This window comes from Alligator sinensis, unplaced genomic scaffold, assembly GCF_000455745.1.
Source record: "Alligator sinensis unplaced genomic scaffold, ASM45574v1 scaffold966_1, whole genome shotgun sequence".
Taxonomy (NCBI): domain Eukaryota; kingdom Metazoa; phylum Chordata; order Crocodylia; family Alligatoridae; genus Alligator; species Alligator sinensis.
This window is the reverse complement of record NW_005842161.1, coordinates 2,051,008-2,064,137: the sequence shown is the minus strand read 5'-3', so window position 1 is coordinate 2,064,137 and position 13,130 is coordinate 2,051,008. Positions and strand designations below refer to the sequence as shown.

Sequence of the window (13,130 nt, the reverse complement as noted above, 5' to 3'; positions counted from 1 at the left end):
GTGGGCCCAGGCTGGACAGGAGGAGGAGGCTTGCTCTTCCCCTCCCCGCACAGCTGCCGTGTTGGGCAGAGCTGGCTTGGGCTGGGCTGGGCCAGGCCCACTGGCCACCCCCCACCCCACTGCTGCGGTGGCCTGGCTTTTCCGCTGGCTCAGGCTTGCTCCCTGCCATCCCAGTGTCAGGCCCGGGCCCAGTCCTCCCCTGGCCCCACCATCACCATTGACGCCACAGCGTGCCCACTCCCCACTAACGTTGGGCCTGCTCAGGGACAGAAGTGGACTTAGGACCAACAGGGGGAAGAGGACCACTCCTTCCCTCCCCCAGCTGCTCCTGTGGCTGCACTGGGCTGGGTCTGCTGCTCCCCTCCCTTCCCGGCACGGCGGGCTGGCTTTGCCCCCACTCAGGCCCGCTCCCACCCCCCACCCCCAGCGCTGGGCTCACGCCCACTCCGCACCACTTTGTCCCCTGTGTCCCCACCATCATGGCAACAGGCTGCCTTCTGTCAGAACGTTTCTTCACGCTCTAATTGGCTGTTTGTCAGAGCATAAATAAAGTGTTACGGACAGACAGACAGATGTAGGATTTTATAATATTAGAATTACTATGACTCTTCAAGCTCCTGATAGTTTTGGAACTGCTCTGAATTCTCTGCAGGACATGGCACTGCAATACCAATAGATAACCAGCAACCTTAAAACTAAGTAGTCTTCCAAATGGAGATATCCACTAAGATAGTAACTATCAATATACCTTGTTCAACAGGCTATCTTATGCTGTGTAACCTGAATATTAGGGCTGTGCAAAGCTTGGGGTCTGGGGTCTCCGCTGATTCGATTTGGCAGAGATTCAGCAGCCGAATCGCTGAATCCAAATCAAATCGGAGCCCTCTGGATTGATTCAGACAGATTCAATGATTCAGCCGTAGACACAGCTTTAAATGTTTTTCTACATACCTCAAGGTACCAGGCGGCTCATGAATGCTGAGATGCTGGGGCAGATGGACTGTCCCATGGGAGCGGGGGGGCCAGGCCAGCACGCTCCAAGGCGGATCTGAAAATGGATCAGAAGCATTTCTGGTCCACTTCCAGGTCCGCCGCAGAGTGTGCAGGGGACTCCCCTTCGCCTCAGCGACTGGTGGCTCCTGAGTTTGGGGGGGCACCCAGGGTCTCCCTGTGGCCGACTGCCAAGCTGGGGGGGCGTGGGAGGGGGGGCCCTGTGCTCCTATGGGACGTTCCATTCACTTCACCATCTCAGCATTCATGAGCCACCTGGTACATCGAGGTATGTAGAAAAAACATTTAAAGCTGCGTCTATGACCGAATCGCTGAATCTCCGAATCTGAAGATTCGATGCTTCAGCTGAATCAAGTTGGGACAGTGATCTGAACCAATTAATTGAATCACTGTCCCCTGAATCAGGCCGAATCTGAATCGAATACGGCCCACTTTGCACACCCCTACTGAATATCACTTTTGTCATTTTAATTGGCTTAGCTATAACGATTTTGTTCTCATGCTCAACCTGAAGCCAACTCACAAATCATCTGACTGTGGCACACATGACCCAGTCTGAAAAATACATCAGTAGAGCATCACTGCAGATACTCAAGTTTTATGGAATGCAAGTCAAGTTTTAAAGACAAAAAAGAATGTACATTCCTGCCGCAAGAAGTGGGGTGTATGTTATCTGGGTAAAATTATCCCTTGAATTAGTTAGGAAACAAACTGAGAATTAATTCCAAGTTGGTCTATGAGAAATTTACCAGACACATTACAATTTAAGGTGACAGAATTAACTATAGTTTATTAACAGAAAAAGAAATACTTGCATGATGGAACATTTCAAATGCAAAAATGCTGTCACTGATGAGCAAAACGAAGTAGGATTTTCTATTTTGTCACAATTTTATGATTTCTGGAAAGTATGTCCAACTTTTTTTTTTAAACATGGAGAAATACAATTAGTGGTGTAAACCAAAAGTCACTGTACCTAATAACCATGCGTATAATCTTCTATTTAGGGACATGTCTCTTCTCAAGAGCGTGTGAGTAGCTGCTGAGAGGATATGAACTATATCAGACCTGAGCAGTGGAATAGCACTTTCATTGCAGTCCTACACAAAAGAAGAAAAAAATAAAAAGGGAAATTTAGCTGTATGATCTCTCTGAAAGAGATCACACTTGCTAATTTCTAAAAGGTTATAAAAAAAAATTTCAGACGCAAACTGGAAAGCTATGTTAAGCGTGCTACTGTAATAAAGGAAAATAAGGACAACCCATTACCATTACGGGATTTGTAACTTAGAATCTGCCAGGAGACAGATTAGATGGTGAATCTACTGATTTACGCACTAAATACATGTTTTCATAGGCTCTTTGTAAATATTTTAATTTAGTCCAGACAACCTGAATACCTAACTTCTCTGTAGGAAAACATTTAGTTACCCAGGCCTGAATGCTTCATGTTGTAGCAGAAGGTAAGTGTGCAATTAAAAACAATATTCCATCGCTAATGTTTGGGCTCTTTGTAGAAGGAAAATTAGCTGTGAATTCTGCTGAAGTCAATGAAAACTCAGACAGATTTTGATTGTCCCTAAAGGGTAAAAAAAACCTGGCACAGTTTTAGAGAAATGTCTAGATAGTGTCGTTTTCTATAAAGAGCTTCCTCCCAATAAAATGCAGTCGTCTTAGCATTCAAAGGATTCTCTTACCAAAGAAGTATAAAATGGGAAAAAGAAGAGAACCACTTCTAATGTGTTTCTTTGCACAAGAACATTTGAATCCAATACTGCCACACACAATGCTTTTACCTGTAGTATGAAGAAAAAAAGGTCAATGTTATTTTACTTAACATTTTTCTCATTACCTAAGTTACAAGGCTTGTTAACGGCTATCAAATATTTGAAGTATTTTAAACAGAAACAAAATCAGTATCTTATTTGAAAAGCATGAAAATATGAACGTTTAAAATGACTGTCCTTCTAACAGGAAGAAACCCTGAACAGTTTCTAACAATTTTTCATACATATGTGACAGCATACTTGGGTTTGCTGAACTCTGGAATGTAAGTATAAGCAGTGACAGTGTTAGATATCAGAAAGATTCAGAAGATGCAGGTATTGGTCCATCATTCCATTATTCTAGTAATAGAGGCAGAGGGAAAGGGAGACAGGGAGAGGGATGCAATTTATTTCCATTTAGGGGAAAGACATAAAATGGAGGGGAGCTTTTTCTTAGGTTTGCCGAGGCAGGGTTTCGTTGTACTGTTTTAAATACTGACAAGGCTCCAAGTACTGCAAAAGAACACCTTTGTATGTACAGTAAAAGCTTTGTTATCTGGCATCCCCCGGGAATGGGGGATGCCGGTTAATCAAATATTCTGGTTAATCAAATATGCACCATCTGGTGCACTCCCCAGCGTCAGTGTGCTGGGGAAGAGAGAAGGGGGCCCTACGCAGGCTGCTTTGCCTCACACAGGCTATTCTGCCCTGGGTCATAGGCTGAAGAAGTGGCGAAAAAAAACTCAGCTCGTGGCAGTGAAATGGGAAGTCCCCCGGAAGTGGTACTTCCGGTTTCACTTTTGCCTCGTCCCTCGGATGCCGGTTAATAGAGTTTTCTGGCTAATGAAGTACCGGTTAACACAGCTTTTGCTGTATTAAAAAACTTAATTATAATATCTGACGTACAGTGAAAAATTTTGACATTCTATCCTTAAACACAAAAGGCAACAAATAAAGGAGGGCACATTGGCTTTATTTTTAATTTCTCATCTTTTCTGGTTTAGGCCAAGTCAGATTCTTAAGACTGTATTACGTACTTGTGATTTCAAAAGAAACAGCAGTCTATTGTAACTTCAGAAGCCTGGGTTGTTGGGAGTTAAGTTAAAAATTACAAAGGACATGTCACTCTTGGACAGTTCTCACCTGTACACCTCTTTTCTACCTATTTTCTATTTTTCGTTTTATGTCTTCCTTTTTGGAGCTGAGAAATATGAAGATTCTGACCTCCCTTACCTAAGCACTTCTGGACAACAGGTAGGGAGCTATCCTCTTTGCAGAGAATAATCACTTCACTAAGCATAAGAATGTGCTGGTAAATCAGCATCACTTCTCACCATCATCATTTTTAAATGTGCATAATCTGATGATGCTTGTTTCCAACTGTGTGTTTGTACAGTATCTAACATAATAGGGCCCCAGTAGTGACTGGAGCTTTGGGTCATGACTGCAATGCAAGAATAAAAAGGGTTAAATTAGGTTTTCTTCAAACAAAAAAACCCCCATCCCACTCATTCCTTATTCTAAATTACCTAGAAAACTCTTACAACTGGGAAAAAATTCTGCAGGTGCTATTGTCATTCTTACAATTTTTGGTCAGTATGTAGAGGCATATTCCACTGTTATAACTGTAGGTGAGATCGTCCATAACTTTATCTCCTGAAGTAATTTTTCTCACTTTCAAGAGCCTTTTGCAGTTAAGTTGTACCAAGAAAGACAGGGATTTCTTAGTATTATGGTAGCAAAGACTATCCCAATAGGGGTGTAATGAACTTACTGTGAGCTTATAATCAGTCCCCAGCATGTACTTCTGCTGTTTTCCAGACAACTCTCTGTTGATATGATTGACAACAAAGAGAGAAGCCGGTAGCCTTACTGAAGGGCTGGCCAGGACACTGCCCCAAAGAGCAGCATAAAACATTTCTTTGCCTATTAATAAAGACAGCTTCACCAGCAAAGCATCTGTCCTGTAAGAAATATTTCATGAGAAGCAAATTTTATTTTGTTAATGCATTAAATACTGCCATACAATTGTATCATACAATTCAAATGTAATAGAACCAATATTTTTGGATTGAAGGTAACAGAGTTTTTAATATATATCTTCTCCCTTTTGCTTTCATACTTAGCATTGCCCTTTCCATGTTGATTTTGCCACAATGTTCTGTTTTACAGCACAAGTATTTATTTACTATTTTATCACTGTACACAATAAAACAAAACATTCCATCTACTTTGGGGGGACTTCCCCAGAATAACTCCATAAATAATACGCTTATACTCACTAATACAGCAGCTCTAAACCAGTTGAGGTGGAAGATTTTCTACCTATACTGTTTGATGACTTTTGCAGAATTAGGATAATGTTATCTATTCTATCAAAGCATTTCTTTTATCCTTATTTTGTATATTTCACATGAAACAAGTTACTTCACATGTCCACGTCTTTCAATGCTTGCACAGTAGCTCAAATACAATATAAATATTGCTTGATATGACATTTTCATAGTCTACAAATTAGTGGTACATGCTAAATGATCAGGCTCAACACCTAGAATAGGAAGACTCAGAAATGCACTTTAAATATCTAAATATTTGAGCGACTTGTGGTATTTTTTCTCACCATACTATTACTTCTTACTCCAAGAAGCATGAAAGCCTCTTTCATCTTTAACTTAGTCTTCAGTTAATACTGCATAAGGAATTTAATGCTTTATTCTACTTTATCATGTGACTGTCAAAAGTGAAAGATTTTAGTCAATAAAGTAAATCTAACTCTGAATGCATGCCAGAATGGGTTTTTAATATATCATTACTTTTGCACAAATCAATACAGCCATCAGTGTGTGAGCTGCTTTCTAATTCTACTCATGCATAAATAGAATTATTAACTAAATTTTTATGCCAAAATCTTCATTACTGAGGCAGAAAGCACTTAAACTGACTTTCAGATTCTAGGATCAGTTTACTAAGCTGGCAGCTGGAAGCTATCCCATTTTTATTGTACTTGTGAATTGAGCAGATATGCTTTGTAAGTGATAAAATGGCTGTGTGAGAGCTCATATATTTGTGTGTCCATTTTTCAGAGTGACCTTTCCTAGTAACCTCTACAGTTAAAACAGTTTAATTTCAACAGACCTTCCCTGATTTATCTCCTCTAAAATTTCACTTTTGCATTCTATTATTTAAGAATTGAAAAGCTGCATTTGAAACTGAAAAAGCAGGGAAGATTGCTTGGGGGATTATTTATTTTTCTTTGTTTTATGAAGGTTTTTTTTTCTTTTGTGTTATGCCTTCAAAACATATATATATATATATATATATATATATTTTTTTTTTTTTTTTAAATGTAAACTTTTATGAATGTCCATGCCCGATACATAATATGGCCTCTACCAGGAACGATGGAGATGCTAAACCAACGGTGGGAGTATTTTAAAAAATGTTTAGGTTAGACCCTGCCTATGATGCAGCTGAATTAAAAAAAACAATTTAAGAATCACTTGCTTGAAAATGTTCCATCTACCATTCTAACATCACAAAGATTATTATAACTAAGAAGCTAGCTAAAAACATCTTTTTTCAGTTTTGTTCATTTCACAACACCTTGTAATATTGCTTAATTTCAGTGTTTCATTACAAAATATTACTTCACTGTGGCAAGTGCTCCCCTGTTTGCTAAAGAGGAGGAAAAAAGAAATAAATAAAAAAATTAAGAAAGTGTGATTAGAGAGCCACATAGGCTGGCAGGGTATTTGGGGATGTGTATAAGATTGGAAACTACTGTTTACGCATTACTTTTAACTGCAGTCAGTTTCAAGGATGTAGAAACCCTTTAAAATTTCAATTATAAGATAAGATTTGGATCTGAATAAAAGTGGTATCAGAATAAAAGTGTGCCAATGCCATTGTGCCTGATGAAATGTTCATGTGTTTGTGCAACAGTGGTAGAAAAGGTATCTTACTATCAGCTCCTAATTTAACACTGAAAACTATTTACCACTAATGAACAAATACAACTTGTCCTTGCCCACTTATGGCAACTGATGGTAACTCTTTAAAGCTTTTCTGAAGTGTTGACTAGACTGTTTTGCAAAAACAAACAAACAAAAAACCCCCAAACCAATAAGCTAAACAGAACACATTTAATCAAAAGACTTAAATTCCCATTGATTTGAAAATTAAATCATTACAATGGGAAGAGAAGAAAATACATCAGATAAGCAAACTTAATTGTATATACCAAACCCATGTTAAGTCACTGTAACGGTCAATAATGTATTTGATGAAAGAGTGGTGCAATTCTTGTAAAAGGGGTTTCACAAAATAGTTCCGTCACAGCTACTATGACTTGATTGAAGTACAAGCATTACATAATCAAAAGAACAGTGACTAAGGGGTTAGAAGTAGCACAATTTACCAATGCAACCAGGACCACATGGTAATGATCTATTATGGAAAGTCTGAAAATTAGCTTGAAATACACAGAACCAAGTGTACTCTTCCTCCTAAATTGTAAGATTTAAAAGAGTTTATCAATAGTCAAGAATCCAATTCAAATTTGGGAAGTGGTGTGTCACCTTGCTATATTTATTATATTATGCATTATTACTAACTTGGCCTCATGCAATGTTTTTTCATTTCCTTCTTCTAACAAAGCTACTTTGTGGTTTCTTTTTTATTTTTAGAGCTCTCATCCCTCCCTTCCTCCAGTTCCCTCTATACTACAGGCATCTTATCCAGTTTCCACTCTCTTTTCACTTTTGTATCTTTCAGGGATTTGCCAGGTCCCACCCCTCAGAAGCCTTGTTTCAGGTACTTTTTTATGGATAAGGTCTGCTGAAATGTGTTCCTCTACAAGTCATATGGGAAGTGACCCAATATTTATTTTACAGTTTTAAAGTAATACTTGCAAACACACCTGTCATAAATTTCTGAGCCTTCCTCCAATCCAGGCAGTAGTCCAGTTATGAAGGCTTGAAGACTTGGCAAGAGGGACCTTTGCAGAGGAAGAAAATACTTTTCATACAGACCAAGAAGAACGGGTCTCACTGACATTGCTGCATGTGCCAACAGGGGAAACAAGCCTGAGCTTTAAAAGAAAGAGGTTCAACCATGTAAAACATGAAAACAACAATTTAAAACATTTTATTAAGCCTGAGTTTTTAAAGAACTATTTACCTGTAAAGAAACAAGTCTTTGGCAAGCCATTTTGTCCCAATAATTTTAAAGATTATTTCATACGTTTCTAGTGCCTTTAAATGCACTCCACTAGGTAAAGCTGGATGTAAACACTGAGATAATCTCTTACTGATAATCAAACGCCTTGGCAAGAGAGAGTATTTCAGGTTACTTTGAAGAGCCTGTAAAGGGTGAGAGTAATAGCAAAGTTATGGTTTCCAACATTAGTCAACATTTTTACTGGATGTACAGCTTTTTGCTAGAAACTTTACAAGGAAATATTAAATAAGACATTCAAAAAAGTTACTCCACAAATGCACTGTGTTAGATTAACAGTGACCTACAAACGTGGTATGAAAACTGAAGCTGAAGCATTGTTTTTTTAGGTGTAACCAGGCTAGGGACAGAGTGGAATGAAAAGGATCTCAGCTCTCCAGGCCTGAAAATGGAGAGAGTGTTCAGTTGCCCTTGGTTAGCAAAGTGTGAAATGACAAAAAAGAAAAGAAAAAAACCTGGGTTAACAGAGTCCAGACCCAAGAATAATGGACAATGACAGTGAAGTATGGCAACACTTGAAGACCGTTACTGCAATAATCATTACTACTATATCTTCCCCCTAGAATGAAATCTGTGAAAACCATCTTGTTACAAATCTTGAAAGAAAAAAGGATCAGGGAGGGGGCGATGGTAAAGAAGGAATAAATAAGAAACATACTGCCTGTAGACCAACCATTTATGGAAAATAAAATTCACTGCTTTCCACTGGACAGAAAGATGATTCCTTAGTAATACTCATAGAACTGTCCTGGATTTGCAGCAAGAGATATGAAGCAATGCACTTTAATTCAACAGTATATTAGTTTTATATCCATGCCATATGTAAACTTCATTTTACTAACTAATGTACAGACCCTGTTACCAAACTATCCCCCAGATCTGCTGTAGTTTAGAGAAGAATCAGCTCTAGAGAAATGAGGATAGGAGCCAGGTTTTCATGGCAGGTTCAGTTTAGGCTTACATGCAGAAGCTAGGCACATTGGCACTTTTCCAAAGAGGCTATATCCATATCCTACATACTGTAAATTCATTTATCTTGAGAAAAAGCTTCTCATTCTTATGACAAAATGAAACCTTCAAAAACGAAGTCATGTGTAAACTAACACAGTTCAAGTTGGCCTAGTCTACAGGCAGACTAGGTAGAAAACATGTGCATGATGTACTTATTTCCTTTACAGATCAAAGGACGGCTAACTCTGAAGTTTAAAGAATGTGAATACTAACATTTAACTTTTACTGCTGATTCAAATACGCATGAAAAGGTAGGAACTATCACATTGATGTGATTGGTATAATCTGCTGTTAACACATTTCAGCTTATGTTAACTGGCCTTTGGGAAACCATCTGCATTTCCTCCCTCTCCCCCCAGTATTTTTCTTATAGGTTGGTCACCTTCACTAGATGTGCTACACCTGGAAGATAATGAAGCCCATGAAGATTCAGAGCAGTCTCATGTAAATGGAATGGACTACTAAGTTACATCCTGAAATATATACTGTAAAACTCATCTTGTAAAAACAATTCACTTAGTGAAAAATAATTGTAAGGATATGACACCTGGAGTATAAAAGTTATTACAATCCTAAATCCAAGAGAGAATCTTTTTTACAACATAGCTAAACTTTACAAAACAGAAGGAGGGTCCATTTATGAAATTTATCCTTCAAATTTTAAATTAATTTAGCAATACTTACAGAAATAGAATCAACAACTGCTTGAAAAGATAGACTTTGTGAAAGTATACCAACCAATCTAAACAGAGTAATTCACACACCCTAAATTCACATACTTGGTTTGTTTACTCTAAACTTTATAACTCAGAAGGAACATATACACACACAAGCTGCATATATCTTTTTGTTCCAAACTGCTCAAGACAAATATCATAATATTTTATCAGTTCATTTAAATTTGACTAATCATACATGACAACATGCTCTACTTAGTAAACACAGAACAATTTGATATATTGCAGGAAAAATTTCCTCTTACACAGCATGTCCTTTTCACAAATTCCTCTCCTTAAAATCTGTGGATTATTGGCATTCTGCTATGCTGGTGGGAAAAAAGACATACCATACAGCACATAACTGAACAGAATACTACAGTCATAAAACATGACAGACAAAAGGAAAGCGGGGAAGGAGGAAGTATTTATCTTGCACAACATGGCAGCCCCAAGTTGTCCAAATTTTGAGACAAGATCAACAGGTACTTAAAGTGTATCACATCTTAAATTTGCCAAGCATCCTGGCATTCCTCAAGAATCACAGAGCAGCTCTATGCAAAATTTCTGCGCAGCAAGTACACACAGAAGAAATTTTCAAAGGGGGTTTTCAATTGACTCTAGCTTCAAATGGGGACTGCTTAATATCAGTTAACTTATGAAATAAATGTTGAAGGTTGTGTGTCATCTTAGACAAAGCACATGTTAAATTCAAACCCAGTGTTTACCCCATCCAGACTTCCTCCCTTCCCATCAAACTGAAATAAATTTTGAAATTAAATTACTTCTTGAAAATGGAAGACCTACCCACACAAAGTCACTCTGGATATTCCCTTCCACCCAACTTTACATCATAAGCATTCAACAGAAGTACTCCACCCAACTTGGATATTAGCAAACAAAGTTACATAAGAACCCATATGCTACTGGCTGAAAATTACCCTCGTCATCCAGCAAATAAAAAGTGCCTTGAAAACAGATTAAGGCATGCCCTAGAACAGGGGTGCTGATCCCCTGGCCTGTGGGCCAGATGTGCCCTGTGGGCCTCCCCACAGGTCTTTGGGGAGCCCTGTGGGCTGTGGCCCTGCAGGGAAGCATGAGGCCCAACCATGCAGGGCTAGGTGAGGGCAGCACTGGGCCCTAAACCCCAATTCTAACATGCAGGGCTGGGCAGGGACTTGGGGCTGATCCCAGTGCACAGGGCTAGGCAAGGGCAGTAGAGCCCCAGGCCCAATCCTAGCATGTGGAGCTGGGCAAAGGGTGGCACAGAACCCAATCCAACCCATAGCCTAGGTCCACACCATTCATCTGGCCTGTGGGGCCAAAACCTTGAACACTATTACTCTAAAACAGTGGTTCTCAACCTTTTTCATGCTGGGACCCATTAGCATAACTATCAGCTTGCCATAACCCACTCCCCCCTGGTCCCAGGCCCACAGAGTGTCTCTCTCTCCCCCATTCCCCTCCAGCTGCTGCATCCAGCCCCTTCCCTCCCTCCCTCTCCTGCTGCTTTAGGCTGCCCTGCTGTGTGCCTGCCATGCCCCTGCGCTATGTGCTGGCTCCATGCAGCCTTGCAGAGTCCCTCAGACCTCCCCAAGACCCTTTGAAATCCTCTTGGCAACCATTTCTGGGTCGCAAGGCATGGGTTGAGAAACACTGCTCTAGAATATTAAAAGGGTGTGGTCTCACTATAGTTTCAGAGGAATGAGTATGAAGCCCTGCCCTAAACTCATGCCAAAAGCCACTCCCAGTCAATTCAGCTGGTACCTAGGCATTCAGACCAGACAGTCTGACACAATGTTAGCTGTATCAGTTGCTAATGTGCTCTGGGCTCCAGAAATTGGAATGCCTTAACCACAATGCCCTTCTAGGCTCATGGGAACTCTGTCATGTCACAGTTCCAAAAAAGGTCCAAACTATCTGGTACTCAGGTCTCTGATGCACATTACATTTAGAAGTGCGATAAACAGGTTAATTGTGCCTTAAATAGTAACCTAGCCATGTGCTATAGTCAATTTAAGATGCAATAATACACTTAAACCACAAAGTTGTTCCACTTATAATGCATAACAACTTTGTGACTCATTTGTATCATGCTTTTAATTGAACGTGTGGCCAGCTGGGAATGGCCATGACGCATCTTGACACTCTAGGCCCCAGGACACAGCCATTCCAGCAGCCCAATCCCAGAATCCCTATGCACTGGAACCTTTAAAACCATGTATGCCACCCAACTAAGCAGGTTCCTCCTGCACTGAAAATTAACACACATTAGGGATCAAATCTCTTGATCTGAAAATTGCACATCCTGCCATGCCTCGCAGGAGATGCGATTGTTGGCATCATGGAGTATATCCCATGATGCCTTAAACTGAATGTCTGTCAGGATCCCCAGAATCAATGATGCATCTTTTGCAAAACTGCAGAACTTATTCTTTAGATACGAAAATAATTATATGAACTAATTTTTAAAAATAACTCCATTAATTAGATCATGAATTAAATTAAAAGGGTTAATTTAAGGAATGTCAGACCCTTTGTCAGGCCTAATGCAATCTCAGAATAAAATGAGGCATATAAACTAACTTCACTGAGCAGAAAGCAAATCTAAGGTTTAAAGAATCAAGTTACAACAGCTGGCCAACCCTTTCTTCCAGTTCTTGAGAGTACGTGCAGTCTGACGGTCAGTAAACTACAGATACAGTTGCTCAAGCTCCCCCTTATCCCACGGCCAACTGTTCAAATTACTGGTTTTGTTGAGGTGCAGTAGTCTTAAGCTTTATTGACCACACGCTTACAGACAAACTTCTCAGATTATAGAATCAGAGAAAATTAGGGTTCAAAGGGACTTCAGGTCATTTCATTGAACACCCTGCTCAAAGCAAAACCACCCCCAACTAGATCATCCCAGCCAAGGCTTTGTCTACCTGGTCTTAAAAACCTCTAAGGATGGAGATTCTACAACCTCTCTGGGTAACCTGTTTCAGTGTTTACTACTTTCCTTGTAAGAAAGTTTTTCCTAATATCTAACCTAAACTTCCCTGCAACTTTAAACTGTTGCTCCTTGTTCTGTCATCTGCCACCACTGAGAACAGTCTAGCTCCATCCTTTTTGGAACCACCCTTCAGGCAGTTGAAGGTTGCTATTTAAATCCCCCTCCATCTTCTTTTCTCCCGACAAAATAAGCCTAGTTCCCTCAGCTTCTCCTCATATGCATAGGCGATGCGTGGCCCCTTGAGGCTGGGGGGGCACAGTGACCACCTGCAGGCAGCGATGCAAGCACTGGCGACAAGGGTGGGCTGAGAGGGGACTGTCTGCAGGCAATATCAGGGGGCTGTCCCCCCATGGCTGATCACTGACTGGGAGGCAGGGAGGCCCTGTGGCTGGATGC

At 40.1% G+C, this 13,130-nt stretch overlaps 1 protein-coding gene across 1 annotated transcript in view; it reads right to left on the bottom strand.

Moving 5' to 3' along the window:
- Positions 1-13,130, bottom strand: part of DOPEY2 (dopey family member 2) — an 89,523-nt gene that overhangs the window by 55,894 nt on the left and 20,499 nt on the right. The window contains exons 4-8 of the mRNA XM_025206537.1: positions 7,956-8,137; positions 7,696-7,866; positions 4,552-4,741; positions 2,709-2,807; positions 1,988-2,111 (exon numbers count right to left, since the gene is read on the bottom strand). Of these exons, the coding sequence (XP_025062322.1) occupies positions 1,988-2,111; positions 2,709-2,807; positions 4,552-4,741; positions 7,696-7,866; positions 7,956-8,137 (766 nt within the window). The remainder of the gene's footprint in view (positions 1-1,987; positions 2,112-2,708; positions 2,808-4,551; positions 4,742-7,695; positions 7,867-7,955; positions 8,138-13,130) is intronic.